Genomic DNA, 19,181 nt, shown 5'->3' with positions numbered 1-19,181 from the left:
CTGAATTGAAGCTTTAACTTATTAGTTGTTCTAGACCATGTACTGAATGTAAATAGTCTCACTCACATTTCCTACACATAAGGTTGTAAAACTGTCATTCTTTCTATAACTGAGATTTTAGCAAAACTATGGAAACCTCTATGTATTCATAGATTATTTTTTTTCAAGGTCAGAAGATCAGCTAGTCTGACCTCCTGCCTAGCACAGGATGGCTTTGGTTTTTCTCTAGTGTTTAATTCACAGCAGAAATTACATGTCAGCTCCCCATGTGAAACGTGATTGTGTAGCAGTCATCCAGCAGAAATGGCAATCCTGTCAGCCCCTGTTCTCTCCCGTGCTGGAGGTGATGTGTTGTTGCTGCACGTGGAAGTTTTGGTTCAGTTTACCATACCTTTCTGATTAAAAAACCCAAACCAAATTAATTGGAACATTGTCCAGGCTACACTCACCAGTGGATTAAATCAGACCTGAACCACAACAGTAAAGAATCCTCTCTAATGCAATTAACCCCCAGGAGAAATATGTCACCTCTTTTGTGTTTCCCCCACACGTTTTGAAAGGAGTCCTACAGAGGCCTGAGCTGTGTTGTTTTGAAGAGAATTACTGGATGGCAGGTTTTTGATCCAGTTTAATGGATTTAAGAAATAAAGACAAAGGGCCAGATTGTGCCCATCTGCTTTGTGGATACATAAGGCAGAGTGGGGGGAGGAGGCACAAGAAGCCACCTCACACTTGCCCCACTTCACACAGTAACCTGGTCTAATTGTAGTCCCTGTGCTTGCTCAGGTGCTGGAGCTGACTGCTTCTCCCTGCCTACACCCACAGACCACTCCAAAGGAGGCAGAGAGGGGTGCCCTCCCTCCCCCAGCCAGCAGAGATGGCAGGGCACAGAGAAAGATGCCTACTGTACCAGCCTAACATAAGTCAGGGGGCAGCCTCTATTGCTCCCCATGTACTGGAGAGATCCCTCCCATGGGGTGGTTGACTGGAGGGCTGTTCTGCACTTTTCCTGGCTCAGGGCTGTGCCTGTCAGGCAGAACTCTGCCCAATGTAAGTAATGGCTCTGGTGGCTGGCTGCCATCAGCAAAGGCAACAAGTTGGTTAATTATTTAGGGACAGTTGCAGTGGAGGAGGTCTAGGTTGGATATTAGGAAACAGTATTTCACTAGGAGGTTGGTGAAGCACTGGAATGGGTTACCTAGGGAGGTGGTGGAATCTCCATCCTTAGAGGTTTTTAAGGCCCGGATTAACAAAACCCTGGCTGGGATGATTTAGTTGGGGTTGGTTCTACTTTGAGCAGGGGGTTGGACTAGATGACCTCCTGAGGTCTCTTCCAACCTTAATCTTTTATGATTCTATGAGCACATTTTTCACTCATTGACCCTCCCTTGTCACATGTGTTAAAAGACCCCTGGCATAATGGTAGTCCCTGTACTCCCTCAAGTGCTGTGGCTGACTGCTCCTGCCTGACCTCCCTGCTCCAGAAGTACAAACCACTGCAAAGGAGCACAGAGACCTCCAGCACAGCAAATATAGGAGGAGAAGCAAGTTTTCTAGCTGAGCAGTGGAACAAGGAGTGGGGCAAGAGTTTATTTTATGCATTGGTACCCCAGATATATTCTGAGTAGCTGAAAAGACCCACAGTTCACTAAACAAAATGGTATGAAACTGAGTTTAAAACACTCTTCCATAAGCCTAATCTGTTCTTAAAAAAATATATATATATTCCTAACATATGTGAACTTTCCATACAAATATTAACAAATCTTACAGATTTCCCTCTTGTTATCCCTATCTGAGTATTTACTTTGTTCTAATTCCAAAAGCAGTTCCTACACATTAGAAAATCTACTCGACCTGATATAAGGCTGCCTGTCATTTTTCTTGTTGAAAGAATTTCTTGGACTTTATTTCACCCTCCTACTAATGTTGAGGCATCTACCCTTTTCCAAAATTGAGTTACGGCACATATGGTTGCTAGAAGTAACTGTGAGTCTTTCCCTGATTCAATAACCTCCTTTGGACTGTAACCTAATAGAGCCACTGTAAGTTTAGTGAATAGGCTAACATTAGCTATCTTGAAAATTCTGTTTGCTATTTTCCCACAAAATACAATTATTTTAAGGCATTCCCACCATAAATATAGGAAGGACCCTCTTACTCCACATCCTCTTCAACAGTTATGACTCCCTTTTTATATATTTCCTTACCTTGAATAGAGTGAAGTGACATTGACAAAGTATTTTGTAATAATTTTCCTGAAAGGTTACACAGATAGATGAGGTTTTGGTCTTCTTCCAAATATGTTGCTCATTCCTCCAAAGTTCTATCTGGTTTTTAGTATTCTTTGCCATTTTTCCATAAATGCAGTCTTGATCCATCAGAGACAATATATTATACCAGGCAGAGATCAGGCCCTTTGAAGCCATGCATAATGTTTACCTCTGTAATGAGTACATTTTCTACTCCGTGGTACAGAAATAGTTTAAGTACACTCTTCGGGGTGAGAATTATCTCTTTTAATTATATGCATATATACTGCCTAGCATGAGGAAGCCCTGATCAAGGCCTCTAGTAACCATAGAGACTACCATAACATATGTATATAAATAAACTAACAATAATATTACAAAGAGAGTATATTTGTAGATCTGGACCATCCTGAAGAAATTTGATTTTTTATATCGTTTTCCATATTTATCAAAACACCCAAGCCTAGGGTATATTTTGTTAGAAGAGAATAATTAATGAATTAATTAATTTGTGGTTGAGCTCTGAAACGTGTCTGTGAAAATGGCATTGTGTGGTTCTATGTTTTTTTAATAATTTCCAGATCAAATCTGCACATTTATGTTGTTTGTTTTATTTCCCTAACTGCCAACCTTACAAATTCAACCAGGATCTGAAAATTAAGCTGATTTCTTTCCTCTTTGCTCATCATCACCTGTAATAAAGGTTCTGTGCTGTAATTGTATAGGGCCACCTATACAACTCCTTTGTCCTCAATGGGCTTGCACTTATTGGACCTTAGTATACAGTTCTTTGATGATCTGATGCACAGGAAGGTATAGAATCCAGTTCACCTCCTCTTGTCTACGTTGGCTCTGCGATGAACACTTATTTCTGTCATTAAACTACACTGATATACACATGTGGAGCAAACTTGCTAAGTAAGAAGATTCTGGTTTTATAATCACCTTTCAGAGTCATTGCTCTTTGGATTCATAAAAACTAAACTCAAAATCTGAATTACTCAATTTGGGTTTCCTTTTTTTGGCAAACATTTCATGGCCAATCCATAGTCCCCATTCTTAAATCAGTCTCTCCAGTGCCTCTCTGTAAGTACTAAAATTGTCCTGAGTCAGATTTTCCATGCTTGATACTCCTTGCCACTGGTGGATGCACTAATTTGTTTAGTGCCAAGTAGTTAAAAGTGATTCCCAGCTCTTTCCTCTCTCACTGACAAACACCAGATTGTCCTTAATCATATCACAAAGCCCCTATTCAGTTCAGTATGGAAACATGATGCAAAGATCCTTTTCTGAATGTAGTGCGACCCTGTTACAATGAAATCATTGTTTTCACCAAACGGCTTCACTACAAGTGGCAGTTCTCTATAACCCGAGTTACTCTTTTTGAATATTATGGGCATTGGGATGTTCGTTCATTCTACTTCACTGTTCGGGTCGTTTGAAGTATGCAAAAGCATTATAAGTCGGGTCTGTTGTAATGTCATGTGGCTGAGGAGTTCTGGAAGTTCAGCTGTAATTTTCAACTTGGTTGTGAGGCCAGCGCCTCATTACGAGCAAATTGAGCACACTCTGGCTTGTAAGAAAGACAGTGCTCCTTCTTTTAAAGGCTGCTTTACAAGTCAGCAGAGCCGCCTGTGTTTCTGTTCTGTTTTCATTATCAAAACGTATGCGAGACCCACGGAGTCTGTGAGCGAGGGGACAGGGGTCCCCTGATTTTATGGGGGGCCCCAAATTTGATGTGAGAGTGGGGAGTCTGTTGTTATCTACAGCGTTGATTACTACGGCTAGTCTTAGTCTAGGGAAGGGGGAGGAGAAAAGAAAAGCACAGAGCCCCCAGTAACAACCTCTTTAGAGCCCCCATATTCCTAAAGCTGGCCCTGACTATGTCCTGTTACTATGTGATGAGCGTCGTGCTCAGAAAACTAACCTGGGAGCACTGCACAGTTTGAACATGGAGCAATTGAACTGAATTGGGCCCAGCAACATAACACTTCAGGATGCCATGAAAGATACAGTCATTAATATGTCTTTGCAATTGGTTTAAAAATACATTCTCTTTCCTTGTGCATTCATTTGTATGAACAAAGATCTGGACTAAGGCCATGTGAGTGACTCACTTGTGTGTGAAGGAGAGAGGATGTTAGGCACATCATTCATATATATGTACACAGAGAGGGCAAAAATATTGGACACTGACAGGGAAATATTTTTTCCAGAGTGCTCAAGGGCTGTGGTGCTCACACACAACCTGCTAGTCATTTTTCATCTTGTTTTTTTACTGTGATGCCTGTTGCTTGGCAATGAAACCTTTCCAAAATGTCCTCTTTGTACAGTTTCCATTAGCTTTAATAGGATTCAGTGCCTTTATAAATAACACATGAGAAACTCAAAGGAGAGTGCGCTGCTCCCACAGTGCCCACAGGTATTGCAGGCTACCAAAAGAGAGTCTTTGCTCCACCTCGTCCATTATGCAGCCACTTGGCTGGAAACCCCTGATGGCCAACAGGTATATTCCTATTAATGTTCCAGACACTAAAGCCTAAATTTCCAAGGACTTATATAGGATGTGATCATACAGAACCTGGTTCCCACTGTAATGGTATACCTGAATTTGGTTCTGCACATCACTATTCAAGTGCATAAAATGGACTTTTATCTATCACAGATACTTATATAGCCCACAGTTCTGTAGTGTCTAAGCACCTCACAATTTTTAATGTATTTATCCCAGTGCTGTTATCCCTGTTTTACAGATGGGGAAACTGAGGCACAGAGCGGCTAAGTTACTTGCCCAAGGTCACACAGGGACTCTGTGGCAAAGCAGAAAATGGAACTCAGGTTGCCCAAGTCCCCATGTAGCACCCTAGCCACTGCACCATCCTTCCTCTGACTTAACTGCTGATTTGAGCATCCAGATGTAGGATTTTGTATACCATCCGTTGCTGTAATCACCTCTCCAGAGGCTGATTCTCCTTTCCCTTTCATCAGTTTTACACTGGTGTAACTCCACTAACTTCAGTGGAGTCACTCCTGTTTTACTCCACTCTGAGAGCACAGTCAGACACCAGCTCTGTAAACCATATTACAAAGAAACTGCCCCTAATAGGTCACAAACCCTTCCCTTGCGTGCTTTAGATCCTGATGATGAATGGCTTGGAGTTCTCTCATGGGGACTACTGTTCACTTTATATTAGTGGATGGCTCTCGTTTTTGAAGTGAATTTGAGATAAATGTTATCTCACCTTATAGGTGGTTAGTAGTGAAAGACTCTTTCCTAATGTATATGAAGACGGATAGCGGAGCCATTTCCTTTGTCCTGCTGGTAGATAAAGAATTCAGCATTAAGATTGGCAAGAAAGAGACTGAAACAGAATATGGGTTACGGATTGACAATCTCTCCAGGTGAGAAATGTACATTTTATTTAGACCACTTTCCCCCCCCCCCCCCAGTTTTTCACTTAAAAATTGGCTTCCTTTAATTAAAAGGGGGCCATTCCCTTATATGCAGGATGTGTTTGCAACTTGCACCTGCTACAGTGAGTCAACACTGTTCAATGAGCGTCTCCCTTCAGGGTTCCAACCCCATCTAACAGGGAGGAATGCCAAAAGAATCCAGCCACCCTATTATTGTGAGAGAAGAATCCAGATCAATGGGACAGTTCCTCAGTGGGTGTAAATGGTCATTTAAAATTTTTTAGCATCCATGATGTCAGATTCTGCTCCCAGTTACACTGGTGCTATCCCATTTAAATCAATGGTGTTGCACCAATGTAAGCAACATTTGGTCCATGGTGTGCAAAACATGCAGGTAATATCTATCTATTGTTTTTATAGGTTGTCAGTAACTGTGGTCTCTAGGTGCTGAAATATTTTTTATTTAAAAAAACCTCAGCTAAGTAGCTAGCTATTGGTCACTTTTGATTAAAAAAAATGTGATTGATATTCAATTCCCATATCAACATGTTCGATAGTGAGAACTAGGCTAAATAAAAGTGTGTTGCTTACTCGTTGTTTTCCGTTCTTTGGTTATTTTCCAGGTCATTGATTTTGAAGTGTAACAGCTACAGACATGCCCGATGGTGGGGACAGGGAATAGAAGAGTTCATTCAGAAATATGGCAAAAACTTCCTAACACATCACAGATTCGGGTCGTATGCAGCTATACAGGAGAATACTTTGGCAAAGTGGTAAGATAGTCCTTGCAGTAGTAAGAATATGCTCTATCTCCCATTGAAATCAATGGCAAAGCTGTCATTCTCTTCAGCGGGAGCAAGGTCATGGCCCTACTGATTTATCATTCACATTTAAAGAACATGGGTGTTTGAATTCGCTGCTAGACGCTATAAATCACTATGGGAGTATCAAAGATGCCTCTTCCTTGTCTGATCTGCAGAAAAATATTAGGATTAGTAGCATAACCATTTCACTCCTGTTATGACTTTGCTTTGCAGTGATCAGAGCTGTTAGATTTTTCATTTTTGTAGAGATTGGCCATATGAGTGGTTTATTAATTTCAGAATAAAAGTGATATCTTGATGCACATGTAACTCATAGTAAAGCTAATAAACATGCTTATGAATGGAGAACAGAACACTCTCCTTACTTTAGAAGCTGCTACTTTCACTTCTTAGCTTGACTATTGGTTTTGGGTAACATTTTCAAAAGCACCTAAATGACTTAGGTGCTTTTGAAAATTTCATCCTGCACCACTTTCATCTCCCTTCTCAACAGCCTCTCAATAAAGCAGCTGCTCTGATTCTGGCATGGTCACATCTTCCCCAATCTCAAATGAGAGAAGTAAACACAACATCCAGTAGAAAGTGTTTGCAGGGTTCAACCCTAATGCTGTATTCTCGTGTTGCCCCTCCTGAAAGCTGGGCCCCATTGTGACGGTGGTATCAGTCCACTGCTGAACGGTATCACGTATCTGAGGCCTTGCAGGTGGGGTTCCCAGTGGGCTGAAATCAGTGACATGGAGTCTGGGTATATTCTAAATGTAACTTGGTTTATTGATGCACATGCACTAGTTCTGAAATGAGGTGGTCAAACAGCATGCAGAGCAACCCCTCCTTGCACATCTCAGTCCAATTCCACTCTCTGGTTCCCAGAGAACTCTGTCTCAAAGACTCCAATCATAGCCCAAGGCAGAGAGCAACCTCTCCTGCTACTCACACAGCTCCATCTATCCCCTGAAGCTGCCTCTACATCAAAACCTTGCATAACCCACAACTAATACCACCGCTACATATCTTTCCAAGAGTCAAAACTTGCTCACGCACTAAGAAAAAAAGAATGTGGAAGACTACGTATAACAGGGCCACCTGGTCATGCCTGTTTCCATAACAATATTTGATTGTACTGGTTTAATTAAGATATTAACAATGATGTGAAATTCTCCTTTCATGTTGTCCTAGTGCATGAAATTGAACGTGTTTGCTTTTGAGAAAGGAATTTAAACGATATTTTCATTTGCTCATTTAAAGTACTGAAATTTCCCCCCCAACTATGAATTCTCCATGTAATTAAAAGAAAAATCCCAGTATTGTGTTTGTTTGTTTTTCAGGTATGTAAATGCAAAAGGGTATTTTGAAGATGTAGCAAATGCCATGGAGGCAGCGAAAGAAGAAATTTTCATCACAGATTGGTGGTTCGTATTCCTGCGTTTGGATTTTGTCCAGCAGTCTCTGTGAGAACATTCATTACAATGCTGTACTATTCAAAGGCCTTACATTATGGAAACTAGCCGTGATGCCAGATGGTTTGGCAGCACATCCAAACCTCTCACAGTGAGGGTTTTCATTCAAAGGCCTTTTCAGGAGACTTGGCAGCAATAGTGCATGCTTAAAATCATCAGTTTGGGTGTCTCCTTCCGAGGGATAATCTTGAAAGACTGCATGGTACAGTGAGGCACCACCTGCATTGAGAGTGGAACGGGGTTGCACAGCCCCACTGGGAACTCCCTGGGAATGTCTCAGGGAAGCAGAAGATCTCTCAACACAAGGGGGAATGTACAAATTTGTACACCACTTAGGCAATGCAGGACATCCCCCTGCCACCACCTTGCATGGCAGGCCAGGAAGAGGAGAAATCAGCATCTTCAAAGACCCATTCTATTGCCTATCATAGTGGCCCATTCAGGCTGATTGCCGACTGTCTGGTGGGCATTCCCCAAATACACACACAGTTGTAATTGTTACATAGTCAATATTCCTAACCTCAGATACAGAACTTACACATGCATACAAATTGGATGACCACTTTCAGCAAATCATAACCTTTCCAATGATACCTCACATGACCCAGCTTGCATAAAACATATCTTAGTTATGCCATATTCATACTACAACAATATTTTTACTAAGACTATGGGGTGCAGCATCACAGTTCGATGTTGCTGTGACGCTCTAGTTCCCTGTGTACAGTCCGTGTATGTGTCAGGCACTGTGGCTAATGCAGGCCATTGCTAGCCACGGAGGGCAAAATCCTGAAGTTTGCTTATGAAAGTTGTGTGAATGATGATGCAGCATAGAAAATAGACCGTTTGCAGTGCACACCCTAGAAGAGTCGTACCATTGGGTATGGCTGTGACTCAGGTCAGCAAGAGGCAGGGCGGGCAGTCCGCTCACCTGTAGCAGTGTGGCAGTGTACCTCAGTAATGGCATCCCCACACACGTTAAAGAAGAGGCTGCAAGGAAGCAGTCAGGAAGGGCTCCACTGAAATCTTCTGTTGGGATTTGGTGGTGATAGTGCTGCTGCAGGGTGGGCCATGTTGGCCGCCCCGGTGCGTGCTGTGCATATGCAATTCCAATACTGGCCGTTTGTACTTTTCTTGCCAGCTTCTGCTGTGCCATCCTGCTGATGTCATCTGTCATGAGCTTCAGCACAAACCACCAACGCCTCCTCTTAAACGCCTCCTCTTGTTCCCTAGCTGCGGATGCTGGGCTGCTCAGTATTGCGCACTACCCTCAGCTACTTCCTTGTCGGGGCTTGTTTTATCTTGTACTTGCAGCTGGTACACCTTCTACCTGAGAAAGGATGGTCTTGTGATCAACACCCAGGACTAAAAGTTAGAATGTCTGGAGAGCTTTCCTGTTTGACCTTGGACAAGTCACTTAATGTTTCTGTGCCTCTGTGTCTTCATCTATAAAGTGGGCCTATAATTATTTCCCTACCTCTTAGGGGTGTTTTGAGGCTTGACCCAGTCATGTTTGTAAAGCACGTTTTGGTTCTCAATGGTCCTATAGGAATGCAAAGCATTATATTAACCCTCACTGACATGAATCTGAATCCTAAAATGCTTATAAATAAACTATATGCTGCTGAAGCTTCAGCACACACTGTGTCAGACCATTGGAAAATTACATTTCAGTCTCGGTGTCTCCTGCCTTATACAAGGCAAGAGTCAATTGTTATCATAACTTGGGATTGCGAAACTTACTGGGAAGTTACAAAAGCTTAGGAAGAGAAATGTTGCTGTCAGAAGCATGTTTTCAGCAATATGCTTTAGTCAAAGTTACTGGGCTCAATACAGGAGTAACTGGATGAAATTCTGTGGTCTGGTATAGAGAAGGGCAGATTGTATGATCTAATGGTCCCTTCTGGCCTTAAAATCTGTGTATCAGTGAATGCTATCCTGATGTGAAAGAATGGCACCCTATCTTCTGGGATAGGCAGCAAGGAAAAAAACTGTACAAATCTGAAATTTTCAATTTGTCTAGGTGTCAGGAGAGTTGAAGTCCTGAGTGTTTTCTTTTAACCCCCAGGTTATCTACCAGGAGTATATTTTTTTCTGCATGAGAACTTACTCTTTTCTGTATGGAGTCTACCTGATGCATCACCATTCAGTTTGGTCCCACTGGGTGCTGAATGAAATAACCTCATCCCTGTCAATGATAGGTCATTGGCCTCTGCTACACATGGGACACATCAGCTGTTATATACGGCACCATTGTTAAAAAGCAAACAATAACAGTTCTGTGAAAAAATAAATCGTGGGAGAGCAGACTTCACACCTAATGAATAAACTCTTCAGTTTCTCAACCATTATTGGAGTTGATTAGTTCAGCAGTTCTGAACTGGGGGCTGCGAGCAGGTTTCAGGGGGTCTGCCAAGCAGGGCCAGTATTAGACTCGCTGGGGCCCAAGGCAGAAAGTTGAAGCCCAACTGCACGGGGCTGAAGCCCAAGGCCTTGAGCCACACCAGCCTGGGCTGAAGCCAAAGCATGGGCAGTTTAACTTCACAGGGGCCCCTGTGGCGTGGGGCCCCAGGCAATTGCCCTGCTTGCTACCCCCTAACACAGGCCCTGGTTTTTATATGCAGAAAACCAGTTGTTGTGCCACAGGTGGGCCCTGGAGTTTTAATAGCATGTTGGGGGTGGGGGGCCTCAGAAAGAAAAGGGTTGAGAACCCCTGGATTAGTTGACCTTACACATAGTTTTCACACCACAGAATGTTTCTTTTTGTCACCTTTTTTTTTTTTTAGGTTGAGCCCAGAAATCTTTATGAAGCGACCCGTGGTAGAAGGAAATCGCTGGAGACTAGACTGCATTCTCAAGCGGAAAGCGGTAAGTGTGCTGTGCCTACAGGCTAGCTTAGGCCCTGATTGCTGTGAATCCCATGATAAGGCTCCAGGTAGGCGCAGGGCAGCTTCATGCAGCTCCTTGCAGGATTGGGGGGTCTCAAAGTGCAGCTTTGCTCCTTTTTGTTCCTAAATGACCTGCCCTTCCCTCTTTCTGTGTGCGGGTAGAAGTCCCAGCCAGGTAGACTCGTGCATCATTTCAGGGGGACAGGGCCAGCGAGAGCAGCAAGGGGAGGAGGAAGCTCAGTGCTGAGGTCCAGGGCTGGTAACCAACCAGCTGAGCGACATTCAGCGCTGCACCCCGCTCTGCTGCAGTTTTTGGAGGGAGGACGTGTTTCATTCCCTACTTGATTCAGCTGGCTCAGCTTTCAGATGGAAGGTTGTGGCGATGCCAGGGCACAGCACCAGTGCAACTTCCTAAATACCCCCAACAACTTTTCTTCCATAGGGGAGGAGCTGTTTCTCTCTCCCGCAGTGGCTGCTCCAGGTTCCTGGGGCATTGATATAGCTGCTCCTGCTCTGCCCCCGAGCTCTTCTCCCTCTTCAGTGTAGGTAATTAAGAGACATTGGGCCAGGCTTCTCCCTGCAGTTACTGGAGTCACACCAGGGCTACACTTGGCCCATGGGGGTGACCAGTCTGCCGGGGGTGGCCATGCAGAGACAGTGCCCTTCATTCATGATATATGCATCTGTTTCCAAAACTGGCTCTTATTAAATTGCTGGTGGTGCCACCCACCTTCCAAGGAGATAAAGATCTCCTTAGAGAGTCATTCAGTGGTGTGTATAACGTATGTTTAAATTAGAGGGGGCTTATCATCAGGTTATCAATTGTAAAGATGAATTATGCGAAATGGGTCCATTCTGTGTACATCTAGAGGTTTTCGCTTAACCAGTTTAATGAGTGAAAGTCACGCACTACAACAGTGAGCTACTGTGTGCAGGGTAGGATATTTCTTATTTTAGTAAGGAAATGCCTGTCTACAATGGACTTGCTCTTAGCATTTCCCGACACTGTTAGCACCAGTGCAGCTCCACCCAGGCCCTGCTCAGAGCAGGTTTAGTGAGAGTTGTTAAATTGCCTGCAGCTGTCTGAAGCCCTGTATACACTAGCACTCTCGCTGTTGCTATTGCTGGTTTGACTGCACCAATGAGAGCAACCGTGAGGAATTCTAGTGAAGTGGAGACTTCTGTAGACAAGGCCTCAGCCAAAAAAAGGCAGGAAGGTGATAAACTTTCTCTCTCTAAATGTGACATGTGTTAATGTGACTGGAGAAACACTGGGAGCTTCTTTTTTGGTAGTTTGCCCCCATTTTCTGTCCCTATCTTACTACATCATTCCTTTGCCCCCATCCCTATATTATCACATCCTTTGCTTGGTCAAAAAGGGGAGTAAGGCCAGTTGTGTCAGGCCAGCCCTTACTCTCCTGCTTAGCTCTGCTCAGATTATGGCACTAGCTGTAAACAGGGGAGCAGGAGCCCCTGGCCTGCTCCTCCCCATTGCAGCTAAGCCGAGAGGGGCAGGGAGTGGTAGGATGTTGTACCCACGTACATAGTGTCATTAGAGGGAACTGAGGGGTTTTTAAAAGTATAAATGATGTAAGATATGAACACGTACAAACTGGGTCAGGTTCCTCTGAATTAGACATGATGTGGAACTTGCAGACAATATAATCATAAAGATGACTCAGAGTCCTGAACTCTGATTCACATTTTAACGGAGGCAGAATAAGCAAATGGGTGCATAGTAGGCATCTATGCTCTGATAGCTTTGTTATATTTAAGACTTGTCCTTCTATTATAATCTCTTTCTCTCTCTCCCCCCGTCCTTGTTTGAAGTATTTCAAACTGCTGATGACTTGATGCCCTTCCTTGTCTCCAGTGCAGCCTTTTTGTACGACTGATGCTTTGAGATGCTGAAAGGCTGTGCTTCCAAACATGTGTGTTAGCACTTAGGGACAAGGAACAGCATCACCAGACCTATTGAACCTGTTTTAATTTCTCCAGTATTTCAGAAATCTCACAAGCTACTGAGATTGGAAAATAAAGTGATGTGTTTGTTGTCAGTTCCAGAATGTTCCTTCTGCAATAACAGGTCTGTGTACTCAGCCTGAAGAATTTGTTCATGTCTTTGAATGAGCAATGGAGCCACAGAGAAAAGGTGCTGAACGGTGATTTTCTATAATACTGGACTGCATTTTCAGCAGGTTTGCCCTGGTCCAACTAATGAAAATACTGGTGTTGAGTTGCTGCTTTGGAAGATATTACCAGTGACTCAATAGGAAGGCATGGCCAACTGAAGACCATGCAGTCATGCGTGAAAGGGCAGAAGCCTTGGTGGAAACCTTAAAATAATCTTATATACTCTCATTTCACAATAGTTCTTTTTGTAGCCAAAAGAAAAAACACAAACATTTTTCTTCTTTAATTTTCTCTAAAGAACTTTATTAATTTTAAAATGATTTTCTTATCACTTAAATCAGCTTCTGTACCAGACAACTGGAGGATAGCTAATCTGAAGCCAATTTTTAAAAAAGGCTCCAGAGGCGAGCCTGGCAATTACAAGCTGGTAAACCAAACATCAGTCCCAGGCAAATTCGTTGAAACTATAGTAAATGGATAACTATAGTAAAGTAGATAATGGTATGAGAGAACACTTATAGAGTTTGCGGATGATACCAAGCTGAGAGGGGTTGCAAATGCTCTAGAGGATCGGATTAAAATTCAGAATGAGCTGAACAAACTAGAGAAATGGTTTAAAGTAAATAGGATGAAATTCAATAAGGACAAATGCAAAGTATTCCATTTAGGAAGGAACAATCATTTGCACACATACAAAATGGGAAATGACTGCCTAGGAAGGAGTACTGCAGAAAGGGACATGAGTCAACAGTGTAACACTCTTGCAAAAAAAAGCGAACATCATTCTGGAATGTATTAGTAGGAGTAGTTGTAAGCAAGACACAAGAAGTAATTCTTCCGCTCTACTCGGTGCTGATTAGGCCTCAGCTGGAGTATTGTGTCCAGTTCTGGGCACCACATTTCAGGAAAGATGTGGACAAATTGGAGAAAATCCAGAGAGGAGCAACAAAAATGATTAAAGGTCTAGAAAACATGACCTCTGAGGTAAGATTAAAAAAATTGTGTTTGGTGTAGTCTGGAAAAGAGAAGACAGAGAAGGGACATAACAGTTTTCAAGTACATAAAAGGTTGTTACAAGGAGGAGGGAGAAAAATTGTTCGTCTTAACTTTTGAGGATAGGACAAGAAGCAGTGGACTTAAATTGCAGCAAGGGAGGTTTAGGTTGGATATTAGGAAAAACTTCCTATCTGTCAGGGCGGTTAAGTACTGGAATAAATTGCCTAGGGAGGTTGTGGCATCTCCGTCATTGGAGATTTTTAAGTGTAAGTTAAACAAAAACCTGCCAGGAATGGTCTAGATCAGTGGTCACCAACCAGTCGATGGCGATCGGCTGGTTGATCCTGGAGCCTCTGCCAGCCGATCGCAATCTCCGGGCTGCTAAAAGTCCAGTGGGGCTCTGGCAGGCTGCATTCCTGCCCTGTCCCCACGCCAATCCCGAAAATGGCTGGCTGCTGGCACATCTCTGTGGAACCGACCAATGGGAGCTGCGGGGACAGCGCTTGCGGGTGTGGGCAGCACACGGAGACCCAGTGTCCCCCTTCCCTCCCAGGGACCACAGAGTTTGGGTGTAGAAGGGGTGCAGCCAGACGCTTCTGGGAGCGGCATGGGGCCAGGGCAGGCTGGCAGCCTGCCGGAGCCCCGCTGCACCGCCGACCAGGAGCTGCCTGTGGTAAGCGCCTCCCAGCCGAACCCTGCACTTCACCCGCCGCCCCCCCCACCCCCGCACCCAACCTCCTGCCCCAGCCCGGAACCCCCTCCTGCACCCAAACTCCTTCCCAGAGCTTACACCCCTCACTCCTGCACCCCAACCCCCTTCCCCAGGGTCAGCCAATGCACACCCCACAGTTGAGAATGTTACACTGATTTGTGACAATCCCTGAAGAATTTTGGATCTATAAACCACAAATAACACTAATAAAAAGTAAAACTCATGAAATGTCAGGTGGATTCTATGAAATTAGGTGCAGGGTGATCATATGACCCCTGCACCCAAACTCCCTCCCAGAGCTTGCACCCCTCATTCCTGCAGTCCAACCCCCTGCCCCGGGTTCAGCCTGGAGCCCCCTCCCACACTCCAAACCCCTCAGCCCCAGCCCAGAGCCTGCACCCCCTCCCGCACTCCAACCCCCTCCTCCAACCTGGTGAAAGTGAGTAAGGAGGGGGGAGAGCGAGCGATGGAGGGAGGGGGGAATGGAGTGAGCGGGCCAGGGCCTTGGGGAAGGGGCGGGGTAGAGCCTGGGTTCATCTTAAATTCAAAAAGTGATCTTGTGCATAAAAAGGTTGGAGACCATTGGTCTAGATAATACTTATCCCTGCCATGAGTGCAGGGGACTGGACTAGACGACCTCTCAAGGTCCCTTCCAGTCCTGTGATTCTATGATTCTAAAGAACAGAATTATCAGATACATAGATGAACGCAATTTGTTGGGGAAGAGTCAACACGGGTTGTGTTAAGGGAAATCATGCCTCACCAGTCTATTAGAATTCTTTGAGGAGGTCAACAAACATGTGGACAAGGGCAATCCAGTAGATATAGTGTACTTGGACTTTCAGAAAGCCTTTGACAAGGTCCCTCACAGAAGACTCTTAAGCAAAGTAAGGAGTTATGGGATAAGAGGAAAGGTCCTCACATGGATCAGTAACTGGTTATAAAGACAGGAAACAAAGGGTAGGAATAAATGGTCAGTTTTCAGAATGGAGAGAGGTAAATAATGGTGTCCTCAGGGATCTATGCTGGGACCAGCACTGTTCAACATATTCATAAATGATCTGGAAAACAGGGTAAACAGTGAGATGGCAAAGTTTGCAGATGATACAAAATTACTCAATATAGTTAAGTCCAAAGTTGACTGCGAAGAGTTACAAACGGATCTCACAAAACTGGGTGACTGGGCAACAAAATGGCTGATGAAATTCAGTGTTGATTAAATGCAAAGGAATGCATATTGGAAAACATAATCCCAACTCTACATACAAAATAATAGGGTCTAAATTAGCTATTACCTCTCAACAAAGAGATCTTGGCAAGATTGTAAGGGGTGACATCCCTGTGGGTGTCACTAAGCCTCTGACTGTCAGATGCTGGGTCTGGATGACAGGGGATGGATTACTGGATGGTTGCCCTGTTCTGTTCATTCCCTTTGAAGCATCTGACACTGGCCACTGTTGAAAGACAGGATACTGGGATAGATGGACCATTCGTTTGCCCCGGTGTGTCCATTCTTATGTTCTTGTATATGCTCCAGCTGCCATAAAACTGGTCATACCCACTGAAAGAATCTAGCTTTATTTTCCGTATCAACATAGGTGTTCCTAGCATGAAAGTATTTGCATAGTGTGTAGAAGAAATAATTGACACACTAGGGCCGTAAGTGGCTGGTAACTATATAGGAGCAAAGCTATCCTCTGATGTCTACAGAGCACTTCCCTGGACTTCATTGGCCATTGGATTGGTGGGTAGAATATGGCCCCTAACATGGAGAGGGTCTAAACTGTTAATAGACGCTTTAGAGAAATGCAGGTTACTGTCTTTTTGAAAGATCCTTAGTTTGTGTAAATTGACATAGCTCTACTGAAGTCAATGGAGCTACACTGCTTTGCAGTAGCTCAGGATCTGGCCCCAGATGTGTGGCCAAACTGCTAAGAGAAGTATGCAAGCCAATAGAAGATAGACATGTAGAGGAAGATAGTACTCAGTGTGAGTCAGGGTGGCAGAACTGAGCCTCCAAAAGGCACATTAGAAGTGTGTAAAGTAAAGGAACCTGTTGTAAGATTGGTGCTGACTCAAAGTGAAATATTTTTCATGTAGCACATGTTCTGAAACACATCTGCACAATAATGCCCTTCTGAAGGCTATGAGGAGTCCTACACAATTTGAAGGGACACTGGCAACCTGACGTCCAGTCCCTTGGAAATGCATTAAAAGTCAGTGTCTGTGGTCTTACAATCTCATGGTGCTATTTCTTGTGTTGTATTCTCTTCAGATCAGGGACTGTATTCGTATCTGTTTGTATAATGGCACCTCCAGGCACTCCGCTGCTTCACATGGTGAAGTCCAGATTGAACAGCTAACTCTTCAGGGAAGCGCTGAAGTGAAGCGCAGAGAGGAAAGGGAAGCTGAAGTCTTCCACTGTATTAGGGATGAACAAGCTGAGGGTTCTGTCTCAATATCTTCACTCAAACAATTCCTGCAAATAAAATATCCTAAAAAACCTAAAATGTTTTCTCTCACTTGATCTTACAAATTCAGGCAGGGCGAGCTGGCTTTCTGGGCGTTGTAGTCCAGAAGTCTGAGTTAGGCATAGGTGAGATCAGCGTGTGTCAGAAAAATCCTACACTACATCCAGGGCCGGCTCCAGGGTTTTTGCCGCCCCAAGCAAAAGGAAAAAAAAAAGCCGCGATCGCGATCTGCTCTACCGCCACCGCTTCAGTCTTCGGCGGCAATTCGGCAGCTGGTGGTCCTTCGCTCCGAGAGGGAGTGAGGGACCCGCCGCCGAAGAGCTGGACGTGCCGCCTCTCTCCGTTGGCCACCCCAAGCACCTGCTTGCTGGGCTAGTGCCTGGAGCAGGCCCTAACTACATCATTACAGAAAATCCCTCAGAACTTCTCACAAGGGAAGAGTCCAATCCCCCAAGGTGCTCGGTGCCTCCTGTGAGCTGCTGAGCATTCTTGTTAATGGGAGCTGAGTTTGCTCAGCACATTTCAGGATCAATCTGGGAGCCTCTGACTGGGAACTGACCTGTTGGATGTATGATCTCAACCTGAGCTTTTCCCACAAGAACAACATGTGCACTCCCCTTAGCCTACCATCCCACTGAATCTAGAAGTCTGGGGTTTTCTTGCTTTTGTTGTTGTTATACCTATTTAAATATGTGCTTGCCATGTATTTACTTTCTTTTCTAATAGCAACAAGGAGTGAGAATTTTTGTAATGCTCTACAAAGAAGTGGAGCTTGCTCTAGGAATCAACAGTGAATACAGCAAGCGGACCCTAATGCGTCTACATCCGAATATCAAGGTATTCATATACCATTAACCTTTATGAAATACATGCATGTTCATTGCCCTGTGTGTCTAACATCAGCTCCCCAAATTTGGGCGAGAGCTGAGGAAACTCATGACAATGAATCTGAAATGCAGTTTGCAATCACTATTACAAGGGAGAATATTTTTCAAAGACATATCCATATCTAGTTCTACTCCATAATGGGCACTAGTACTTGATTGTGGCAGCTCAGGTACCTGTAAGTTATAATTGTATATAAATATATTTCGCTTAGCCTTGACAAGGTTCCATTAATCAACAAAACATTCACCTAGTTCAAAAGAATTTTGTTTTATATGGCAAATTAATGAAGTTAGAGCAAGTGGAAGGTTACACTCGGATGTGGGTCTGAGAAAATCTTCTGCTCACACACAGACTGAGCTAGTTAAGAGTCTGGCCTTAAAAAAATGTACCAAAATATGTGCACTTATATCCACATTCCTCAGCATCCCTTTATGCCAAAATATATTGGGCCTGGTTCTGATCACCAGTGGTTTTAAAACCAGGCGTGACTCCACTCAAGTCAATGTTTGCAGTTATGCTTTGAAAGAAATAAATGTTGAAATTATCTATCACGCTCTTTCATTTTCAGAAATAAAGAAAATGAGCCTGGTTCTCCTCTCATTTACTATGGTTTGAAATAGCCATTAACAAACTAACTATCAAATGAAATGGCCAGCTTTTTTACTGAAATAGAGCAGCAAAAGCCCTACTGTGGACACAGCCATATCAGCATAAAGGTGACTCATTCTAGTATAGTTATGCCCCTTCCTAAAAGGGAATATCTGTACCAGTAGAAAGCACCTTTATACCATTGTAAATGTGTCCACACTAGGTGAGTTGTACCACTTTAACTATACTGGTGTAGTTAAAATGGTACAACTGTCTAATGTAGACAAAGTCCTAAAAAAAGCACTTTATGTTTGGGCATTGGTAGGTATTATTGGTCAAACTAAAGACCTGTGGCCTTCTGGGCAAAGATATTAAATAATATCTTGGTTAGAATTGTTTCGGGTCTTCTACATCAGTGCGTCTCAAAGCCGGTCTGCCGCTTGTTCAGGGAAAGCCCCTGGCGGTCCGGGCCGGTTTGTTTACCTGCTGCGTCCACAGGTTTGGCCGATCGCAGCTCCCACTGGCCGCGGTTCGCCGTCCCAGGCCAATGGGGGCTGC

General features: G+C 43.9%; 1 protein-coding gene across 4 annotated transcripts in view; it reads left to right on the top strand.

Annotated features, from left to right (window-relative positions):
- PLD1 (phospholipase D1) overlaps positions 1–19,181 on the top strand; it is a 123,476-nt gene that overhangs the window by 69,153 nt on the left and 35,142 nt on the right. For all 4 annotated transcript variants that reach the window (XM_034780858.1, XM_034780859.1, XM_034780861.1 and 1 more), the window contains 5 exons: positions 5,502–5,654; positions 6,290–6,439; positions 7,816–7,899; positions 10,734–10,815; positions 17,874–17,984. In XM_034780858.1, coding sequence (XP_034636749.1) covers positions 5,502–5,654; positions 6,290–6,439; positions 7,816–7,899; positions 10,734–10,815; positions 17,874–17,984 — 580 coding nt within the window. The remainder of the gene's footprint in view (positions 1–5,501; positions 5,655–6,289; positions 6,440–7,815; positions 7,900–10,733; positions 10,816–17,873; positions 17,985–19,181) is intronic.

Source organism: Trachemys scripta, chromosome 9 (assembly GCF_013100865.1).
Source record: "Trachemys scripta elegans isolate TJP31775 chromosome 9, CAS_Tse_1.0, whole genome shotgun sequence".
NCBI classification, from domain to species: domain Eukaryota; kingdom Metazoa; phylum Chordata; order Testudines; family Emydidae; genus Trachemys; species Trachemys scripta.
Note: the sequence above shows the minus strand (reverse complement) of the source record. Positions and strands in the feature narration are given on the sequence as shown.